Raw genomic sequence first — 20,270 nt, forward strand, 5'->3', positions numbered from 1 at the left:
TGAATATATTATATTTTTTCTAGCATCTTTAGAGTTTCAGATTTCATACTGAAGTCTATATTTTTACATATTGATATCCTGTTGCTCTGGTACTTTGTATTGAAAAGTAAAAAAATCTCTTATTTTTTCATTCATTTGCCTTAAAGGACTTTATTAAAAATCAACTGAATATATGTGCAGGAGTCGAGATCCAAACTCACTCATCTGTTCCGTTGATCTGTTTGTCTATCCTTAAGACAGAGTAGGAATTATTTTTATAAATGTAAAAGGTAAAGCACAAAAAACACCAGGCAGGATTTAATTGTGCACATGTTATATATGTGTGCGGAGTTTATTTGATATAACCATAAATGTCTGTCAATGTATCAATTAGAATACAGAGATTGCTGCAGCAAGATCCAAGACTGGCATTTATTTCTGAAATAACTTCTGTGTAGAAGGACTCTAGGGCTTATAGATCAGCTGCTTCTGTCTGTGACTGTGAACTTCCCAGGGTGTTTCCTCAGCCACGTGGTCCGAGGTGGCCCTTCACCATGTCTACATTCCCAGCTAGCATTTAGCAGAGGGACGGGAGAACAAGTCCTTCCTATTAAGGGCAGACCCAGAAGTGGCACACATTATTTCCACTCTGATCCTAGTGGACAGATTTTTGGTCAAATGGCCACATGCACTAAGAAAATTAGTCTGGGAAATGTAGTCTTTCCTTGGGCAGCAAAGTGCCCCGTTAAAAAAGAAGGAAATACAGGAGTCTAGAGACGACCATGTTTTTAATCTTTTCATTGAGATACACACATGCATAAAATATGGTAAAGAGCATGAATTTTAATTGTACAATTTGTCGAATTTTTACATGTGTATATACCTGTATAACCCACCCAAACCAAAGAATAAAATATTTCCATTATCCCAGAAGGTTCCCCTCTGCCCCTTCCCTGACAGTCTCCAGTCTTATCCCACCCCAAAGGTAACGGCAGCACTGATTTCTAGTCATGGAGTAAATGTTGTTTGAACTTCAGATAGTTTTGCTTGAACTTCATAGAAATGGAATCATAAAATACATATCCTTTTATGTCAGATTTCTTTCACTCAACAAAAGGTCAGGGATGCTCATCCATGTCACTGTATTAGGGTTTATTTTTTATTGCTGTGTCTTGTAATATGTTAATTTTTGGTTTTTGGTAAAATGATTTGAAATAATTCCAAAAGAAATGACTAGGTTCCCCAAGAAACATAAATGATTATCCCACCATGAAATAATTACGTATGATACTTTGTGAAACATGGACAGATGGTTATTGGCAGGAGAGTTTAGAACCTGAAATCTTTGTTACCGTTTAGGTGTATCAAACCGAATGACAAAAAAGCAGCCCACATCTTCAACGAGGCCCTCGTCTGCCATCAGATCAGGTACCTGGGCCTGCTGGAGAACGTCCGAGTGCGCAGGGCTGGCTACGCCTTCCGGCAGGCCTATGAGCCTTGCCTGGAAAGATACAAAATGCTTTGCAAACAAACATGGCCCCATTGGAAAGGACCGGCAAGGTAAGAAATTCATGGATCGTATTTAATCATGCAGTTTTAAAGCATACAAATAACATGTTTTTGTCCTATGCTCTTAGGCAAAACCATTCTGTGAAAAGTTGGATGTTTTGCACGCTCTTCCATTAGGGCACTATTTTGTGCTAATTCTTAATTATAGAAGTCTCAGTTTTTTTCAAGGTCAAAACAGAGCTCATCAGATCCACATTTGAAAGTTTTATGTCAATAGTTTTAAAAATATGCTATGGTAAGATAGCAGGGATTGATAATTGTTAAGTATGCTTGTATAGAATCATAAAAGGGTACCGTTAGAGAGGCGTGTTGGATCACTGCTCTCAGCTCTTTGCCTTTCTCTCAGCTTCCCAGTCCCCCCTCTCGGGGGAATTAACCCCAGAGAGAGTCTTGGTGGTGGTGAGGGTCCCACTTTCTACCCAGGTCTGCAACACTTGAGAAGTCAGTACAGGAGCAGATATGGTCCACAGAATGTCAGTGTTATTGCTGGCAAAGCTGGACTGGAGAATATGGTAGAACCTGGGGCCCCATGGCCTTCAGCTCACCTGCCCCGAATTGCACTGCTCCACCTGGTCCCAGACAGAGCGCCGCGCCTTTGCAGGCCATTCCCTGGGGCAGCCGCTGCAGCTGTCCACATGCAGAGAGAACCTGTGTGCCGGTGGGTGGGTTGCTGCAGAAGAGAGAGCAGGCCTTGCCTATGTAGTGACCTTTCTTCTGCTTTTACCAGTCAGAGAATTTGTCGCTTTTCTGTGTGCTGTAAACACTCTCCTGACTCCTCCAGGGAGGCCAGTGAGCCAGGCCCAGGCAGGAACTTGGGGACTGTCATTTCTCTATACTAGTGTTGCCTTTACATTCTCACTGGACCCGGCCTTCCCCAGGAACATCAGCAGTGTTAGACACCCACCTGTATTACAAGAAGATAAACTCCAGCATAGGGTGTGGTCTCTGCTGTGTAATTTAGTACCCGAGTAATGTGGGATCTTGGTACTGTTTCAGTTCCCACTACTAATTTCTAGGATATATTGGTCAATGTGTATCCTAATAGACAAAACAGGTATTTGATTCCTGAATGACACTTGGTCCCCAGGTAGGTGGGGTGGAGCTGAGTTTCAAAGACTGATGTTGAAACCCGGGTCCAGGACAGAGAGATCAGAGCCAAGTGCGGGCCACCAGGGTCGCCCTTAGTACCATCTCTCGGGCTTTGTTCACACACCGATAGGCAGAAGCAGTGTTTCAAATGTCTTTAAGAATTACCTGAGTAAGTTCAGAATGGATCTGAGTTTCTCACACATCCCTGGCCCATGTCGGTCCACTGTTATGGGTACATTTGATACAAGTATTGCCTCTGCTAATGAAACCAAGAAATTGGCTTTGATACCACTTTTTCTTAGGAGATGGAGTTCTGAATGCAAATTTGCATTTTTTAGCATTTACTGGCTTTGGTCTGATTTGTGGAACTCTGTCTTAATCATTTGATAGAAGGATGCTTACTCAAAGAGCAATTATTCTTGGAAATGAAACTAGTTTTTTGTACCACTAAGAATCTGATGTCATGATTTAAGATAAACTAATTTTGTAACTCAGAAAACTCATTGTTCTTACTGGTTTTTGTAGGGCTGGTGTGGAGGTTCTGTTTAATGAATTAGAGATTCCTGTGGAAGAGTATTCCTTTGGTAGATCGAAGATATTCATCCGAAACCCAAGAACAGTACGTAATCAAAACCTTTACACTCTCAACTTATGTTATAATCACATACGCAAGTTATTTAAGGATGTTTAACTTTAGAACCTTATCCAAAATGCATCCAGGAATGCCACAATCTCCAATTCATTTGTAAATGTCCAAGAGAATGGACAAGTGAGAGGTCACGGAGGAATGTGTGTTTTTGATGAAATGTCAAGTCCTTGATCCAATAGGTTGTACAAGAAAGAAATCATAAAGTTCATAAAACAACAAAAATATCTCTATAGGAATTGGCAGTGAACTCAGTCTGTTTTTGTAACTTAAGGACAGGCGACCCTATTGTTTTAGAAGTACATGAAGAAACTCAAATTCAAATTTTTTGAAGTTCAAAAGAAAAAAGTTCTATTTAATAGAACTCCAAGGGAGTTTTTTTTATATAAATGAATAGACTAGAATGAGATATAATTTGTAATTTGAAAATTTAGAGAAAATTTGGAAAGTGTTTAAATTGTCTCAGAGAAAGTTTGCCAGCTTCTTTTTTCTCATTAATAATAGCATGCTCATTGGTCGTGTGAAGATAAACCTAAGCTGATTCACTTTCTCTGATTCGTCAAAATGCTGACTGACCAGACTCCAAGTTGTGAATTTTGCATGAATACATCCAAATAGTTTCCTATGGGCTATTATCCATGTAACAGATGATAAGGACAGTTGTTCATATTTTTTCTCAATGTGGCTGACTCCAACACCACCACCTCTTACCTCCTGAGATACTCTTACATTCCATGAGTGTTTGGTGGATTTTTATAAACCCATCTATTTTTTTTTTCAGTTATTCAAATTAGAAGACCTGAGGAAACAGAGGCTTGAGGACCTGGCCACTCTCATTCAGAAGATCTACCGGGGGTGGAAGTGCCGCACACACTTCCTGCTGATGAGGAAAAGCCAAATCGTGATTGCTGCCTGGTACAGGAGATACGCTGTAAGTCCCCCTGAGCAGCTAACCTGTACTAGCAGTGCTCGCACTTATTCGATAGGCACTTACTGTGTATGTCATTTTTATATACTTCATTCTTCCAACCACCACAATGAGTGCTCTTATAGATCCTTTTTAAAGATGAGAAGACTAAGGCATGAGCCCACAGTTACACAGCAACTAAGTGGCAGAGGTGGGGTTTGAATGCACTTCATCTTCAGAGCTCAAGTTCAGTGTGTCACACTGCCTTCCACCGACATAAGTGCAGTGAGAAGTCAGCATCTTGAATTTAGTCATCAGATGAAAAGAGGCCAGGTCCTCTCACCCTTTGACAGTGTGGTAGGGTCAGTTTTTCAAAATAAAGGCTTGTTCTCCGTTTATTGTAGCAACACTGAAAATGGCTTTAATTCCAGAAAGCTAAGCCCACATTTTAGTAGAGTTTGGGATTTGTCTAAAAGGTTGAATTTCCTTTAGTCTTCAGATATTTGGCCCTATTAACTGTGGGAAAAGACTGAATAATAAAGTAAGTCTCCTTAATTCATTTGAAATTCCTTCTTAGAATTTCTTTTCTCATTTGATTATATTGGTAGATGCTTTGTTGGAGTTACACCGCAGGTGTGAGTGCATCCTGAAGGGCTGTCTCTAGGCTAACTTGAACTTGGGTTGCGTCCTCAACAAAAGGAATCTTTCCAAATGCTTTCCCATTCTGCTTTTTCACTAGAGGATAAGTGGGGAAATGAATGAAATTTGCAGTCAAATCTCCTCTAGGGTTATCCTTCCTCTTTTTCAGCCATAGAGAAATTTTGGTATAAGGCAGTGTATAATCAGGACATAATTTACGTTGACCTATGCTCATGTAATACATTTTAGTATATTATTTCCCAGTTTCAGAAACTAATGAGCTTCTTAAATGATGAAGCAAAAGAAAATTTGCTTGAGCTTTTTAAAAGTGTGTCTTTAAAATTGTTTCCTCTAGTTAAAAGAGTATAACCAACATAACAAGTGTTAAGGTGTACACCTATCTGGCCATGTTAGTGACAGATTCATTCATATGTATTCTGCAAAGGCACAGAGAACCATGGTCACCACGAGCGGCTGCATGTGGCAGTGGCACCTGGCTCTCCTGCAGGTTCATGACACTGTTTTCACTTTACCTGAGAAAGGGAGACCAATAAGTAACCAGGCTTCAAGGAACTCTTTGTATCATTTCTTATTTTGAGATGATGAAGAACACCCAATTTGGAAGTGTACTGAATTCATCTATCTTGAATTCTGCAGTCACTTTGAAACACTTATTCCGCGGGCTCTGGTCATAGCAAGGTGAACAAGACAACCTAATTTCTGACCTGCCATGGTTTATATTTAATGAGGGATAGATGCATTTAAGCAAACAAATAATTTCAGTGATTACAAATTGTGGTAAGAGTGCTAAGAAGGAAATAGCAGACTAAGATAAAGGGTAATGGGTATCCAGGATGTAACTGTAGGGAGGATGGGTCAAGGATGACCTGCTGAAAGGGGCCATTTCATCTGAAGGATGAGAAGAAACAGCCAAAGCAAAGAACCAACAGTAACAAGTGCTGTTTGCATATAGAGCTTTTGTATCTCTGGGGCAGGGTGGGGGGGGGAGGAGTCACCATATGTATCATTAATTCATGATGGTGAGAGTTACAAGCAATATTAATTTGTAGAATGAAAAATAGTAGCTCAATTTTTAGAGAAAGTACTAATTTTCCTGTAGTGCTATATCTGTTTCAGAATTTGAACTAAATGCCTTGACCAGTTAACTACCTTGTTATCTAAGCCAGTGAGTGACTTCATATTTTTCCTCAGCCAGATAACTCAAAGATGTCCTAAAAGCCCATTTTTAGTTACTGATTCTTTTAAAATCCATATTTGGTGATATTTCATAGTTCCTTGAAGTTCCATGATTTTTAAAGTGAGATAAAGTTATTTTCAAGCCATTTAGGAATTTTTAAAAAACCATGGGAGTACCAAATGGATGTCAGGAGTGTTAGTGAGATGTTATAGGTGTAATTTGTCCTACAGCCATGGAATATTATTCAGGGAGGAGTCTTAGAGATTTTCTAGCTCCTCATTTGACAGACGAGACTGAGGTCCATAGAAAGCAGTAACTCGTTCAAGGTTCTCTTGCTCTTCTCTCTGGCATCCCTGTTGTTCTGATGTGCTGATAGTATCACCCCCACGACCTCTGCTCTTTCAAAATGTAGCTTAGAGTCTCTTCCCCCTCAGGAAAAGGGAGCTGAGCTGTCTAGCATTTCCAAACTGAAGGAGTCACAGCATGACTTTAGTATGTTAAAAAGCTGTGAAATTTCATGGCACATGCCCATGTTCCCATGAATGTTCTACACTGTACAGTAAGAACTCACTTTTCTTGAGATGGGTTCCAGCAGCTTCCACTCTTCTGAGGCATCAGCCATCGAAGTTAGAAAGGCCCCTGGGCATTGAGTTTGTTGAAACAGTGCTTGGCCTGGAGCCTTCCTGGGTCTTTAAGCCTCCCCACCTGGAAATAACCCCCAGACATCTGTGTCTCTCCCAGGACACCACAGTTTTCACTGCTGCCTTGTGTCCACTGCAAGCCCTTGAATGCAGGAGTGGGGTCAGATTCATGTTTATATCCTCATGGTTATTCTGTTAAAGGGCTTTATACAGAGTAGACATTTACTTAAATTTGATAGACATTTACTTAAATTTCCTAGTTGGTTTCCCAGCTTGAGGCAGAGTGAAAGCAGAAAACCTAAAAGGAACCAGGGATGTTTGCACAAACAGATGCAGAAACTCATTGCGTTCGTTCAGTGTGCATTGACGGAGCCTGGGCTGTGTACTGGACCTGTTACTGTATAACAGTGTAATAGAAAACAGAGATGTTAATGATGGTGGGTCCTGAGCCATTTAGAAATTATTTTATTACACTTAGCATCCTTAAAGCATACTTTGGATTAACCACACAGGCACACCTCAGGGATATTGCAGGGTCGGTTCCAAAGTGCCACAATGAAGCCAATATTGCAATAAAGTGAGTTGGTTTCCCAGTGCATACAAAGTTATGCTTATACTACACTATAGTCTATTAATAATGCAGTAGCATTATGTCTAAAAATGTATATACCTTGATTAGGAAATACTTCATTGCTAAAACTTGCCACCCATCAGCTGAGCCTTCAGCTAGTCCTAATCTTTTTGCTGGTGGAGGGTCTTGCCTCCATGTTGATGAAAATGCAGTGTCTGTGAAGAGCATTTAAACAAAGTGCAATGAAACAATGTGTGAATGTGATGATTTTGAATTGTTTGATATTTTGGTGTCTTTCCATACTGCTTTCTGGGAGGAATAGTGGTGATCAAGATGCTTTAATTGCACTAAGTGAGCAAAATACTCTTTCCCAATCCTTGCAGTATATAGAGTGGGCAAAAATAGATTTACAGTTGCAATGCAAATAAATAATACAATAATTAATCAATAATAATACAAGAACAGACTGTGTTTCTGTACTCACAACTGTAAACCTACTTTTGCCTGCCCCTGTATGTGTTTCAGATATGTCAATAGAACGGCTAACGTCTTCCTTTTCATCCTACAGCAACAAAAGAGGTATCGACAGATAAAGAGTTCTGCTTTGGTGATTCAGTCCTACATCCGGGGGTGGAAGGTGAGTTTACAAGATGAGCCTTATTTATTTGGGGTTTTCGGGTTCTTCACAAAGGACGACGTCTTTAGGTTCCCCCTGCAGCGAGGAGCTCCTGGTCTCCTGCCTCCTCTGTAAACAGTCTCAGGTGGAAAGAATAAATATTGTGGACCATGTCTTGTCTGCTTCCTTCTAACTGACTTTCTTTTCAAGAGCTTTGTTCTCTGAGCAGGAAGTCCTTGAAATAATTCTGTACATGATTTCAATAGCCTCTTGCCCAGTGTGTGAGGGAAGCTGTAGTCCAGACGACTGACTCGCACTGTTGCCCCCACACCTGTGAGCTCTGCCAGCCCTCAGCTCTCCCGGCCCAGCGCCTCCTCTCACTTCCTGGTAATCATCTTTCAGGCTGCACCATACGGTCAGCGGTTCCTGGGCCCTGGCCATTCTACTGCAGCGTCACAGTGGGTTACCTGTGGGTCCTTTCTGGCAAGGCTTGGTTTGGAGGTCAGCAAACTACAGCCCACGGGCCAGATTTAATCTACCTGTTGTTTTCAAGGCTAAGAATGACTGGTTTTTATACTTTTTAAGCATTGTTAAGCAAGGCACATAAAAATTATATGAATACGGACTTCAATAAATGTGTGCATATATGAAATACAAAGTTCATACACGTAATGTTTTATGGCTGCACAATCACACTCATTTATTTTATATCTTGTTGGTGGCCAGTTTAGCACGGCAGCAGCAGAGTTGATTAGTTGTGACAGAGAACACGTGATCTGCAAAGCCAAAAATTCTTATCTGGCCTTTGGCAGAAAAAGTTTACTGACCCCTATTCTGGGTCAAAGACCATTGAGGGCCTGTTCTGGCCACTCTAGTGGAGTGGTCTGAATCCAGAGCTGCTCCGTTCAGAGGGTAGAGCCCTGGGCCAGGAGTTCAGTGCGATCAGCTGACCTTTGTCTAGGCCCGTGGGCAGCCCGAGGGCTTGGTAGTCATCCCCCAGCAAATGCCAAAATACAAATCCGAGCATGTGGAGTAAGTGCAGTTGCTGCCTGCAGAGGCTTCTTGGACCTAATTACTGAGTCCTGGGTCTGGGTCCCTAGTCCAGTAACTTCAGAGGCGGGTCCCAGAGTTCACTCCAAACCGGGTGTTCTCCTGGCCTCCCCAGAATCACTTGTCCAGCCGTGACTAAAAGGAAACCACTGGTTGTGGACTCATGAGAATTTTATTTGAGCAAATTTTCAAATATCTCTTGAATGAACAATACAGCTACAGTTATATCCTCAGCCAACAATAATAAAAGTGATCAAACAGATTTTGGGGGATGATCGGAGATCCTCCAGCCTCATTCTGAGAACTGCTTTTTCTGTCTGATGTGCAGCAGAAGAAGTCTATTGCTGTGGTCAGGTTTTTCTTGGTCAGATATTAGGCCCTGGAGGCTGCTGTCCCAACGTGGGTGGGAGCTGCACTGCCAGGCTGGTTCCCCTTCCCGCCTTCACACTATCTGTTTTGGGCTAAGAAATAACTTCTCTTTGCCTTTCTCTAAGATATGATTTTTCACTTGAGAATGCATATCATGACTCTCTGTTCAGATATTTTTTTTTTCAAATCACTATAGATTCCACTTTTTTGTTAATTTCACATTTTGGGGGTGATTCTGTATCTTAGGCCCGAAAAATCCTGCGGGAGCTGAAGCACCAAAAGCGCTGTGAGGAAGCGGCCACCACCATTGCGGCGTATTGGCACGGGACCCAGGTAGGCCGCAGACGGCACCCAGGAAGGCGGGGGGTTGCAAGTAACACGGGAAACCAGGGACCCTCTCTTGGGGGCAGAAAATGTTTCACTGGCTTACGCTACTGAGCACGCATTTGCCTCTCACTCTCCCCGACATGTTGGTGTGGGTGGTGGCACACGCTTTCGTGTTTACTATTTGATGGTGAGCGGTGTCTCTCTTCTTCTTTCTCCATTGAAAAGCAGCAGTAACCTTCCCTGCCTTAAACTCTCCCGTAACTCCTTTTCAAATGCATCACAGGCGCGAAGGGAGCTGAGGCGGCTGAAGGAGGAGGCTAGGAATAAACATGCTATCGCAGTTATTTGGGCTTACTGGCTTGGATCTAAGGTACTTGAACGCACATCCGATCACTCCTTCCTGGAATCTGCAGTAACCCCTCCGTAGTGCTAGCACTCGAGGAAATGAATGACTGCACTTAACAGTGGCTCTCGGCGGTGCATGTCCTCACAGCTGGATTTAATAAACCTGGAGATGTCAGTGGCGTTAGTGCACGGTAGGAAGCTTCAGCATGAACAGGCAAAAAAGACTAATAGCTTGCTAATGAGGTACTAGTATAGTTACTGTCTTCTAAAAAAGTTCTCAAAGAGCATGCATGTTTTAGTTTTTCCTTTTTTCCTTTGTCCTCTGCCCTGACATGTACTGGATGGACGTTTTCTAGAGGTGTTTGAGGGTGGGGCGCATGTTGGGAGTGTGCAGATTTGGGGCTCCATGGGGCTCCTGCAACTGTTGATGACAGAAACGGTTTGAACGCATGCCTTAAAAAATATTAATCCATAAATGAAACAGTTTTTTTAGGCTCACTGTGGCAGCTATTGATTATGATAAGCAAAATATTATGTGTGGAAAGAATTGTCAACTGTGATTTAACAGAAAACTATGTTCATGCAAAGCTAGCTCTAAATGCCACTGAAGAATCCCAGGAATTTCAGCGTCAGCTGTTTGCTTCACTGAAACAAAGGCCTCATGAAATGCTCTCACTAATCCCCAGGCAGAGTCGTGGGCTCTGTGAACATTTCACATACCCCAAGGGACCAAGAGTTTCAGATGTTTTTGTTCCTTTGAAAACCAAAGGTCATCCCAGCTAAAAATGTGTATTCCAGTTATAAACACTTACGACACAGTCCCAGGTTTTTGAGTTCACCTTGTCAGCATTATAAGCCCATCCTGTGAGAAAAATGAGAAGAGATAACATTTGTCTGCATAAAGATCTTAATTTGCCAAAACCTCACCAGAGTTCCTTTGTCTTTTTCTTTGAAAATCAGTGAAGAAGAAACGAGGCCCTTTGGCAGACAGGGGGACAGTGTCCCAGCAGAGGCTTGGGGACACTTAGACAGTTAACCCTGGGGTTTATGCACTGGTGACCTCATTTCCAGTCTGTGCTACCAAGTAATGGAAAAATCAATGCCTGATTATTCCTGTCTTCTAAAGTAGCATGCCTCAGATGAATTTTTCCCTAAGATTAATTTTGAAAGCCACAAGTTATTTCATTTTTTTATCTCACTTCAGTGTATTTCCCTATTTGGGGCCTTTGCTAATACTGAATTTTGGTACACTCTACTTCCAATTTCCTATCTGGAAAGAATTCTGAATTTTGTGTTTTTGTTTGAACTTCAGAGGAGTAACCTGTATTCCTTCCAGTTTTTGAAATGGTTGTTCACAAGGGATGTCTTTTTGTACATCCAAATGAATGAAGTCAGGAATTCCTCTGTAGTCCCTCCCCACCCACCCCTCCACCCCACCGTCGTGCTGGCAGCAAAGGGAAGTCTGCCGGAATTATTAGGAGCCACTCATAGTTCCAAAGCTTTGATGAGGGAGGGAGGAAGGGGTGAGAAAGGCAAAGAATGGAAGCAAGGGGCAGAGGAGCACTCACACGGATTGCCCTTCTCTGGACCAGTCTCAGCACACTAAAAACGCCAGGGACTGCACCAGCCTGCCACTGATGCTTCGGGTTTAAATGATTGTGCAATGCTCCTCTGTCATGCTGAAATCCTTATTCATAAATTGGCTCGTCTGTGTGGTGGGGTGTCTTTTTCTGGTCATTGTGCTGTCTGCATTGGGCTGTCTCTTTGATTCACCATCTAAAACATTCTAGGCTCGAAGGGAATTGAAACGCTTGAAGGAGGAGGCTAGGCGTAAGCATGCAGTTGCTGTCATTTGGGCTTACTGGCTTGGACTGAAGGTACTTCTTCCATCCCTCCTTTCTGTCCAGGGTGAACTCGATGAAGCCTAGCACCTACTAACCCTGAGGAAACAATTGGTTTTGCTTGCTGATGGTCTGCACAGTCTTTGACAATGGCATCTTGCCTAATTTTGTTTCTTTTTAAAAACAAACTGGTACACTAGTATTTTCTTATTGTATATATTTCTTTAAGTAATAGGTTTAAAGTAATAGCAATGTAGCATATTTTATTAAAGACATTTTGTTATTCAAGTTCTGTTCTATGTTATCTTTAGGATGGTGAAGTGTTTTTTTCATTCATGAGACAGAATGACCATAGTTGAGTTAACAGCTGACCCACCGTCTGCAATGACCAGCCAGGGATGTCAGGCTTTTGTTTCCTTTTATCGACCTGTTCTGCTCTCCCATTGGCTGCTGGAGCAGAGCTTTCTTTAGACTGACCATCATTCTAATTGTTCAGCTTAGGAACCAAAAAATTTTGCTTAAATGTGAACAGATTTTGATGAGTAAGACCAGCAGGGGATCATTCAGGTAACTGTACATTCACATGGCTTCTCATTTATTTCAAAGTGGCGCTTGCGACTTTAGGTAAAAGGATGCACATAATTTAAGAGAAGTGAGCTCCGGAAAACCTTTAGACACAAAGATTTTGTCTTCCTAATATTCAACAACTCCTCACCGCAGGGATCCATCCACACTGTCTTTTGGGGGATAATTAGGTTTCTTTTTAACCTTATTCCCCTTAGTTACTTTTAATTTAATATTATAACAATTCCTATTTTTCTAAATACTTGAATAGTATCCAGACTTTGGATATGAACAGCATTGGCAGCATCCATAAACTGTGCTTTGAATTAGCTGCATTCTTTCCCTGGAAGTTTAGCATAGAAACTTTTAGTAAATTAATGTTTTTGATGATGTTGAATATCTATCAAGTGATTTGTAAAGTAAATAAGGAACTTAAACATGAATTTAAGATGTGCTATTTCAAGAGTTCCAAACAAATTCTATAGCTACCTCTTAAAAAACCAAACTAAGGACTTTTCCCCCATTTTATTCACACATTCTAATTTGCATTCTAATTTTCATAAGGAAAGGAACAAATAGCATTAGTCAGGATTTTTACTGTGTATTGATTTCTACCAGGAACATCATATTTCTCTTCAGTTTTCTGGATTTAACTAACTGCATACCACTTCAAAAATACTTTCATATTAGGAGTATGTGCCAGCGACCTAGAAACTAATCTCAGTTTGCAGGTGAATGCTGTTTTAGCTGACGTCAGCTGGGAGTCACTGGACATAACTGCCTTTTTAAAAATATTGTTTCAGTTTCCCACAGAAGTATTTTAATGTTACTTCCCACAGAAGTATTTTAATGTTACTATTATTATGTAGTTAAGTTTCTTTGAGGTCCCAGAGTATAATAATTTTATACTTTTCACTATAAAGAATTATGTTGGTCATGAGCCATGGTCTTGCCCTTTTGAATTACTTGATTCTTGTGGAATTTATTAGTTCAGTGGACCCTTTTTGGACCCCCGGGATCCATGAGTGGAGCCTGTTCTGTATGTCAGCGGGGTGTCACCAGGCTCTTCCTGTGCGTAGCTGTTATGGCAGGAGAAAGGGCCCGTCCTGCGACCACGGAGAAGCAGGTTGCAGTGAGCTCAGTTCCATTGGCGTCTGGCGTATTTCTAAGGATATGTTTTCATGAAACCTCGCTCTAACTTTAAATTCTCTGCTTTTCTATGCGTTATAATAGCAGGAGCCAATTAACAGGTGCCATTTTTCTTCTAACCTTGTAAGTTTGAGATTTGAAATGGTTATGAATCTTAACAACTCCATGGCTAAAGGACAAGTGATAATCAGTAACATAGAATACAAATAAAAGGAAGGGCTGCTTGTATGGTGTATGGGAAAATGCTTAACCCTCAATAATATGCCAGTGTAGAGAATGGGTCTAGTGCTCAAATGCCCAGGGGGACCAGGCAGGCCACATGGGTGAGAGAAGTAGCAGATGGAAGGTGGATTAGAGCAATGGGGCCTCATGCGGTTTGGAGCTTGCATTTCTCTTCTAGTCTCCTCCGTCCTTGATATACAGGGATTGGGCTCACTGTTGCTAGATCTTAAAAAATTTTTAGGAGAAATTTGCAATCTGAATTCCTGTGTGAAGTTCTTAATTTAAAATATGCATATAAAATAGTTTTCTCCAAACTGCATTTGGTTAGTAGGTTGCTAGTTTACCACCCCTAGCTAGTGTAGGAATATTTTAAACATATGCAGTTAAACCCAGAAAACTGAAGACAAAAGAAAAAGGTAATAATTCAGACTTAATGTCTGAATTATTCAAGCAGGATAATATTTTGCTAAATTCTAACGCTCTCATTTATAGCTGGATGATAATAAATATTTTAAGTATTTTCCCCTCAGTTTCAAATTTTAACTCTCATTCAGCATTCTGCTCAGTTATTTTGTTAGACATTCATATACAACGTGAATATAACAGTGTAGCCGGGAAGAAAGAGGTGAACTAAAGCTATAATACGGTGTTAAGTACAGTGACCATGTGCAGCAGCAAGATGGGTAGGAGTAGGGGTGAGAGAAAAATCAATGCACTTGGATGGAAGACAATGGTAGTTCAGATCTTCTAATTAAATCTAATTTTAGTAGTATTCAGTCCTCATTGTACAGTGCTGAAGTCCCATCCTCACAGGCAAGGCTTTTGGAAACTGCGATGCAGCCCTTCGGGCCTTTTAAGTGAAAATTGCCTTAGGTCCTTTTTTTTAAAGTGTATTTTGAACTGACAAGTTTGCAGTAGAGTGTTTCTCACCAAATCATCGAGTTTCTGAAAAACTAGTTGAAAGAATTTAAAGTATCAAAATGTGCTGGTATTATCACTTCACATCTCTTAATGTCTTGTTCTTTGACTTAAAACCCTCAGTCTCAGTTCGGTTCAGTTGTTTTCTGCATCCAGGGAGGCACTTAGGAGTGTTCGTGTCCCCACATTTTCATTTTTAATGGAGGTGTGTCATCCGTGTGTGATCCACGGGCCTCATGCTAACCCCGTGTTCTGCTTCTTCTTAAAGGTCCGCAGGGAGTACAGGAAATTCTTCAGAGCCAATGCTGGGAAGAAAATTTATGAGTTTACGATTCAGAGAATTGTAAGTTTACATTTTATATGTGGCTTGTTAGCATTATTGGATTAATTAGTAACAGCACCAACGCGATAATGTGTGACTTATTTGACAGCAATTAAGTCATAGCTGACACTGCGAGATTGTGATTTCATCATCTCCCTTCAAATTCAGTCAGAATTATATCAGAAAGAGGTATTTGTGGCCCATATATAATTAATAAAATGTTCTTTTTTTTAAAATAAAATACTTTTATTGGACAGAGAGAACATAGTTTGGGGGACCATGAAGCAACTCTTAACTGCCTTTTTTTTTCTTTAATAATATATTGTATTGATTATGCCATTACAGTTGTCCCATTTCCCCCCTTCATTCCCCTCCACCCTGCACACCCCCTCCCACCCACATTCCCCACTTTAGTTCATGTCCATGTGTCTTAAGTTCTTTAGCTTCTACATTTCCCACACTACTCTTGCCCTCCCCCGTCTATTTTCTACCCACCGTCTGTGCTACTTATTTTCTGTACCTTCTACCCCCTTCTCCTTCTCCCACTCCCCTGTTGCTAACCCTCCCTGTGATTTCCATTTCCGTGGCTCTGCTCCCGTTCTAGATGTCTGCTTAGTTTGCTTTTGTTTTAGGTGTGGTTGTTAATAACTGTGAGTTTGCTGTCCTTTCACTGTTCATCTTTTTTATCTTCTTTTTCTTAGATAGTCCCTTTAACATTTCACATAGTAAGGGCTTGGTGATGTGAACTCCTTTAACTTGACCTTATCTGAGAAGCACTTTATCTGTCCTTCCATTCTAAATGAAAGCTTTGCTGGATAGAGCAATCTTGGATGTAGGTCCTTGCATCATTTCATGACTTGGAATACTTCTTTCCAGCCCCTTCTTGCCTGTAAGGTCTCTTTTGAGAAATCATCTGACAGCCTTTTTCTTAGTAAGGGCACTGACCCCATCATGGGAGCTCCACCCTTCCAACCTCATCTAAACTAAATGACCTCCCAAAGGCCCCATCTCCTCATGCAGTCCCATTGGGGGTTAGCATCTCAACAAGGCAGTTTGGGGAACACTAAGGTCTTGCCCCACTAACCTGCCCTGTGCTGCCTCAGAGCAAGGCTGACAAACGAGTGGGTAGTGGGGAGAAGGAGAGCGAGGCTGTGCTGGTCTGCCAGAATGAGTTCTAAAATCCCTGCTGCCGCCTTTCAGAGAAGTGTATGTAGTGCTGAATAGTGTACACTCTGGAGGCAGCTTGCTCTGCCGCTTAGATCTGTGACTTGAGTGAACCCCTTAGCTCCTGTGAACCTCATTCCATTGTCTGTGAAATGGGGATAATTGCACTAAGCTTGTGGGGTTGTTGTAAGGATTAAAATGGGATAATGATATGAAGCTCTCACAGTTAAGTACTTACGTACTGTGGAGGCAGTGCTGGCCGATAGGACTTTCTGGAATGATGAAAATGTTTTATGTCTTTGTGGTGCAGTAGAACAGCCACTACCACATAGGGGGCTCTTGAGCACTTGAAATGCATATGACTGATGAACTGGATTTTTTATTTTACTTAATTTTAATTACTTAACATTTAAATACAGATAGCCACATATGACTAGTACAGCTCTCTAGCATTAGCTGGTGTTAGTATTCATACTAATATTAGTATTAGAGCCCTGGCCAGTATGGCTCAGTGGATGGACTGCTGGCCTGCAAACCAAAGGGTCACCAGTTCAATTCCCAGTCAGGGCACATGCCTCGGTTGTGGGCCAGGTCCCCAGTGCAGGGTGCACAAGACGCAACCACACATTGATGTCTCTCTTCCTCTCCTTCTCCCCCCCTTCCCCTCTGTCTAAAAATAAATAAGTAAAATCTTTTTTAAAAAGTGTTAGTGTTCGTGTTTTTCTTTTGTCTTAAGCCATTTGGTGGAGTTCAGATTCCCACAACCAGTATAAGGCGTGGAATAGAGACTTTCCGGAGGAGTTTCAAAATCTTACAGACCAAAACTCACTGAATCCCACTAAACACTGCTTCGTTTGCTTCTGGTTTGTGGAAGATCATGAGTTTTCTGACATTTGACCCATCCGGTATTTTCTGTCAACCCCACTGCAGGTGCAGAAGTACTTCTTAGAAATGAAAACTAAGATGCCATCCTTATCACCGATAGACAAGAATTGGCCCTCAAGACCTTACCTGTTTTTGGATTCTACTCATAAAGAACTAAAAAGGATTTTCCACTTGTGGAGGGTAAAAAAATGTCTTGCTCCATTTCTGGGAGCCTTATCCTGTGTTCTGAATGTTTGAGAAGTGTTCTATAGAAGTGGGGTTTTATCATACTCTACCTCTAGCCTGGAGGAGAACGATTTGAGGACTCGGGTATTTTTGAGTCACAGACTGTACTTGGCTTTCTGTGAGAAACCCCAGGGCAGCCACGGGTCCCTGGTTTCCTCTGGTTCGTGGTTGGGAAGGGGTGTGGTGACCACATTGTCTTTCCCTTTCAGGTACCACTTGCTGGCAAGTACTTCAGATTTTGTTTTTTCACCCTTTCTAAAGGAATGATACTGTAGGAGATAGAAATAATAAAATTGGAACAGTTTCACATGATATAGTTAAATCCTGTAAATTATCAACATATGAACTTACTTTTATAAGATTTCTTGACTACAGACATACCTGTGAACAAATATTTTGATGGCTTAGAACTTCAAAGTCCCCTCAAATACATAAAGAGCTTAAAATCTTCCCTCTGTCTGAATTAAAGGGAAGCTGAAAATCTACTTGATGTTGCCTTCTATTTTGGCTCCCCTACTTGTGCATGAGAGTATAACAGGTAATTCAGGTGTCGCCTGCTGTGGTGTCCATGGGGCACTTATGGAGATGTTGACTTTATTTCAGTGACTTAGTTGGTAAATGAAATCCTAAATTAAAAATATACAGGTATCAGATATGATAAGATCATTCGATCAAAGGCCTGTATTGTGTGAAAGAATGATTGGTGGGTACATCTTTTGGGAAACTTTCCTGTGGAGTGAGGTGGGTGGTTCCTTACCAGAACCACGTAGGAACAGAGTGACATCATCACTGAGTCCTGCAATGATTGTTACCAGCACAGCATGTGGACCTGGGTTTGGAGTTCCAGTCCCTGACTTAGTGAGTCAGTTTGGAGAGATTCACCAGCATGTCAGTGTGAGGTGGTTGGAGTCTGGCATAGAAAGCCTTTCAGAAATAACGACAGGGCTGCGCATGCCGGGTCCAGCTCTGCCTCTGCTCTCCCCTGGCTCCGACTCTGACCCTTCTCTCCCGTGGATGGGGGTGGAGATGGAGAGGGATGTGTGGGCAGCCATGCCAAACTTCCTTTATACAGTTACACCTGTAACTGACTTCTAAGAATTCATCTAAGAAACCCTAGCCCTGCTCCTCCCTCTCTCCTTTTCGTGAAATCTCAATTCAGGTGAAGAGGAGATTTCTTTTTCATCTGAAGAAGTGGGGGATTTGGAACAGTGTTTTTCAAACTATAGGTCATAGGATATTTGTGGGTTATGAAATCAATTTAGTACATTACTACCTACATTTTTAATAAAATAGAAAAAATAGGATACACAACATGTAGAAAGGATGAGTATTGCTTTGTGAAGCTTCTATGTCAGGTGACTGCCTGTGTGTGTAAATGTGGCGGGTGTGTGCACTGGTTTGTGCTGTCTGATGTTGTCCTCTCTGTGAATCTGTGCAGCGTGACAGCCTCAGGACCCAGGGGTGTCCGGGCTGACCTCCTGGTGAGAGGGAGCGGTGCTCCCAGCAAGGCCCATGCTGGCAGGACCCTAAAAGCAATAAAACCAACAGAGAGCAGACACTTTCGGCCTTTTAAATGAATATTTCATACACATTTACTCTTGCTGCTATTAAATTGGCTATTCTATATAAGAATGAGTGATGATTTATGTATATAAGCGATGTCTTACTTTTTCTTCTTTTTTTCCTATTCACAGTGTAAAAAATACAGGGACCAATTCACAGACCAGAAGAAACTTATTTATGAAGAGAAACTAGAAGCCAGTGAACTCTTCAAAGACAAGAAGGCTTTATATCCATCTAGGTATTATGGCTTTGCTTTATTCATAAAAGTCAGTCTTTTCAAGTGGAGTTTGATTTCAGTAATACGTGAGAGATTTTTAATTCTATGAATTATTTTGTGACCAACTGGATCTAAATACCATAAACACTTTGGAGCAGTGGTTTCCATTGTTGGCTTATTCCATTGGCATTAGCTCGAACACTTCACTAAATAATTAGAAGTCATTTTTAAAAAGCACTTTATTTATGTATATTTTAGAGAGGGTAAGAGAGGGAGAAAGACATAGAAAGAAACATCAATGTGTGAGAAAACCATCGATCAGTTGCCTCTCGTACACTCCCCCACCAGGACCAAACCCACAACCCAGGCACGTGCCCAGACTGGGAATAGAGCCGGTGACCTTTCACTTTGCAGAACACCTAACCAACTTAAGATAAATTTACATTGTAAATTCCTGTCAGTTTTCCATAGGTTTCTGAGACTGGCCCAACTCCTATTGGCCATATACTGTAATCAGTCTTCCTACTTTACTTAATAAACTGGGTCAGAACCTCATTTTTAAGATAAATGCAGAGCGAGCCAGCATATCAATTTGCCAGCATTGCTGGAGCCCTGGTCTGTGGAGGCCATTGGTCCGCTCACTCACTGGGCGCGATGTTGGCCGTCTGTACACCAATTCAGCTCCTTTCCCGTAGACACCAAATCTTCAGTAGGAGAGGCAGTCCCAGTTACAAGTTTGCCAGGTCAAGTCCCTGGTAAAGGCTGTCCGAAGATTCTTACAACACCCAAGTTCATCATTTCCCCCGCAGAATTCTTACCCTTTTTCATCTGGGATTTATAAAAAAAAAAGTAGATTGTACAATTTCAGGCCAAATTCATAACAACTTTTAGTTTCTTCCAAAGAATGGCCTAGAAATAAAAATGCATTATATGCTAAGTATATTCACGTTATTACATATGGTGAGTTTATATTCTCTGTCTTCAACACACATTTGAAACCTCTTCCTTTTAAAGGATTAGAAGAACATAAGCTGCCGGATTCATTGGGCTTAAATATTTTAAGACACAGCCTCCTTGGTCAGCTGATTTGGATGCTTAAGGTGGTATTTCACACAGCGTCTGAGTCCGAAGTCGCCCAGAGTGCCTGCTCTGCACAGCATGTTCACACAGGAGCTTTGTCTGTGTGCTTTCTCTGGAAACGAATTTTATTTAACCTTTCCTTTGTATATTTTTAACATGTAAAGTAACCTTAAC

The 20,270-nt window shown here is 41.4% G+C and overlaps 1 protein-coding gene across 6 annotated transcripts in view; it reads left to right on the forward strand.

The window, feature by feature from the left end:
• Positions 1-20,270, forward strand: part of MYO1B (myosin IB) — a 169,237-nt gene that overhangs the window by 139,071 nt on the left and 9,896 nt on the right. For 4 of the 6 annotated variants that reach the window (XM_037162933.2, XM_037162935.2, XM_053665160.1 and 1 more), the window contains exons 18-27: positions 1,339-1,539; positions 3,163-3,256; positions 4,065-4,214; positions 7,808-7,876; positions 9,521-9,607; positions 9,885-9,971; positions 11,737-11,823; positions 14,909-14,983; positions 17,057-17,191; positions 18,931-19,037. In XM_037162933.2, coding sequence (XP_037018828.1) covers positions 1,339-1,539; positions 3,163-3,256; positions 4,065-4,214; positions 7,808-7,876; positions 9,521-9,607; positions 9,885-9,971; positions 11,737-11,823; positions 14,909-14,983; positions 17,057-17,191; positions 18,931-19,037 — 1,092 coding nt within the window. The remainder of the gene's footprint in view (positions 1-1,338; positions 1,540-3,162; positions 3,257-4,064; positions 4,215-7,807; positions 7,877-9,520; positions 9,608-9,884; positions 9,972-11,736; positions 11,824-14,908; positions 14,984-17,056; positions 17,192-18,930; positions 19,038-20,270) is intronic. The other 2 variants (XM_037162936.2, XM_037162937.2) reach the window with 2 other exon arrangements.

Source organism: Artibeus jamaicensis, unplaced genomic scaffold (genome assembly GCF_021234435.1).
Source record: "Artibeus jamaicensis isolate MK-2021 breed Jamaican fruit bat unplaced genomic scaffold, CSHL_Jam_final contig_391, whole genome shotgun sequence".
NCBI classification, from domain to species: Eukaryota; Metazoa; Chordata; class Mammalia; order Chiroptera; family Phyllostomidae; genus Artibeus; species Artibeus jamaicensis.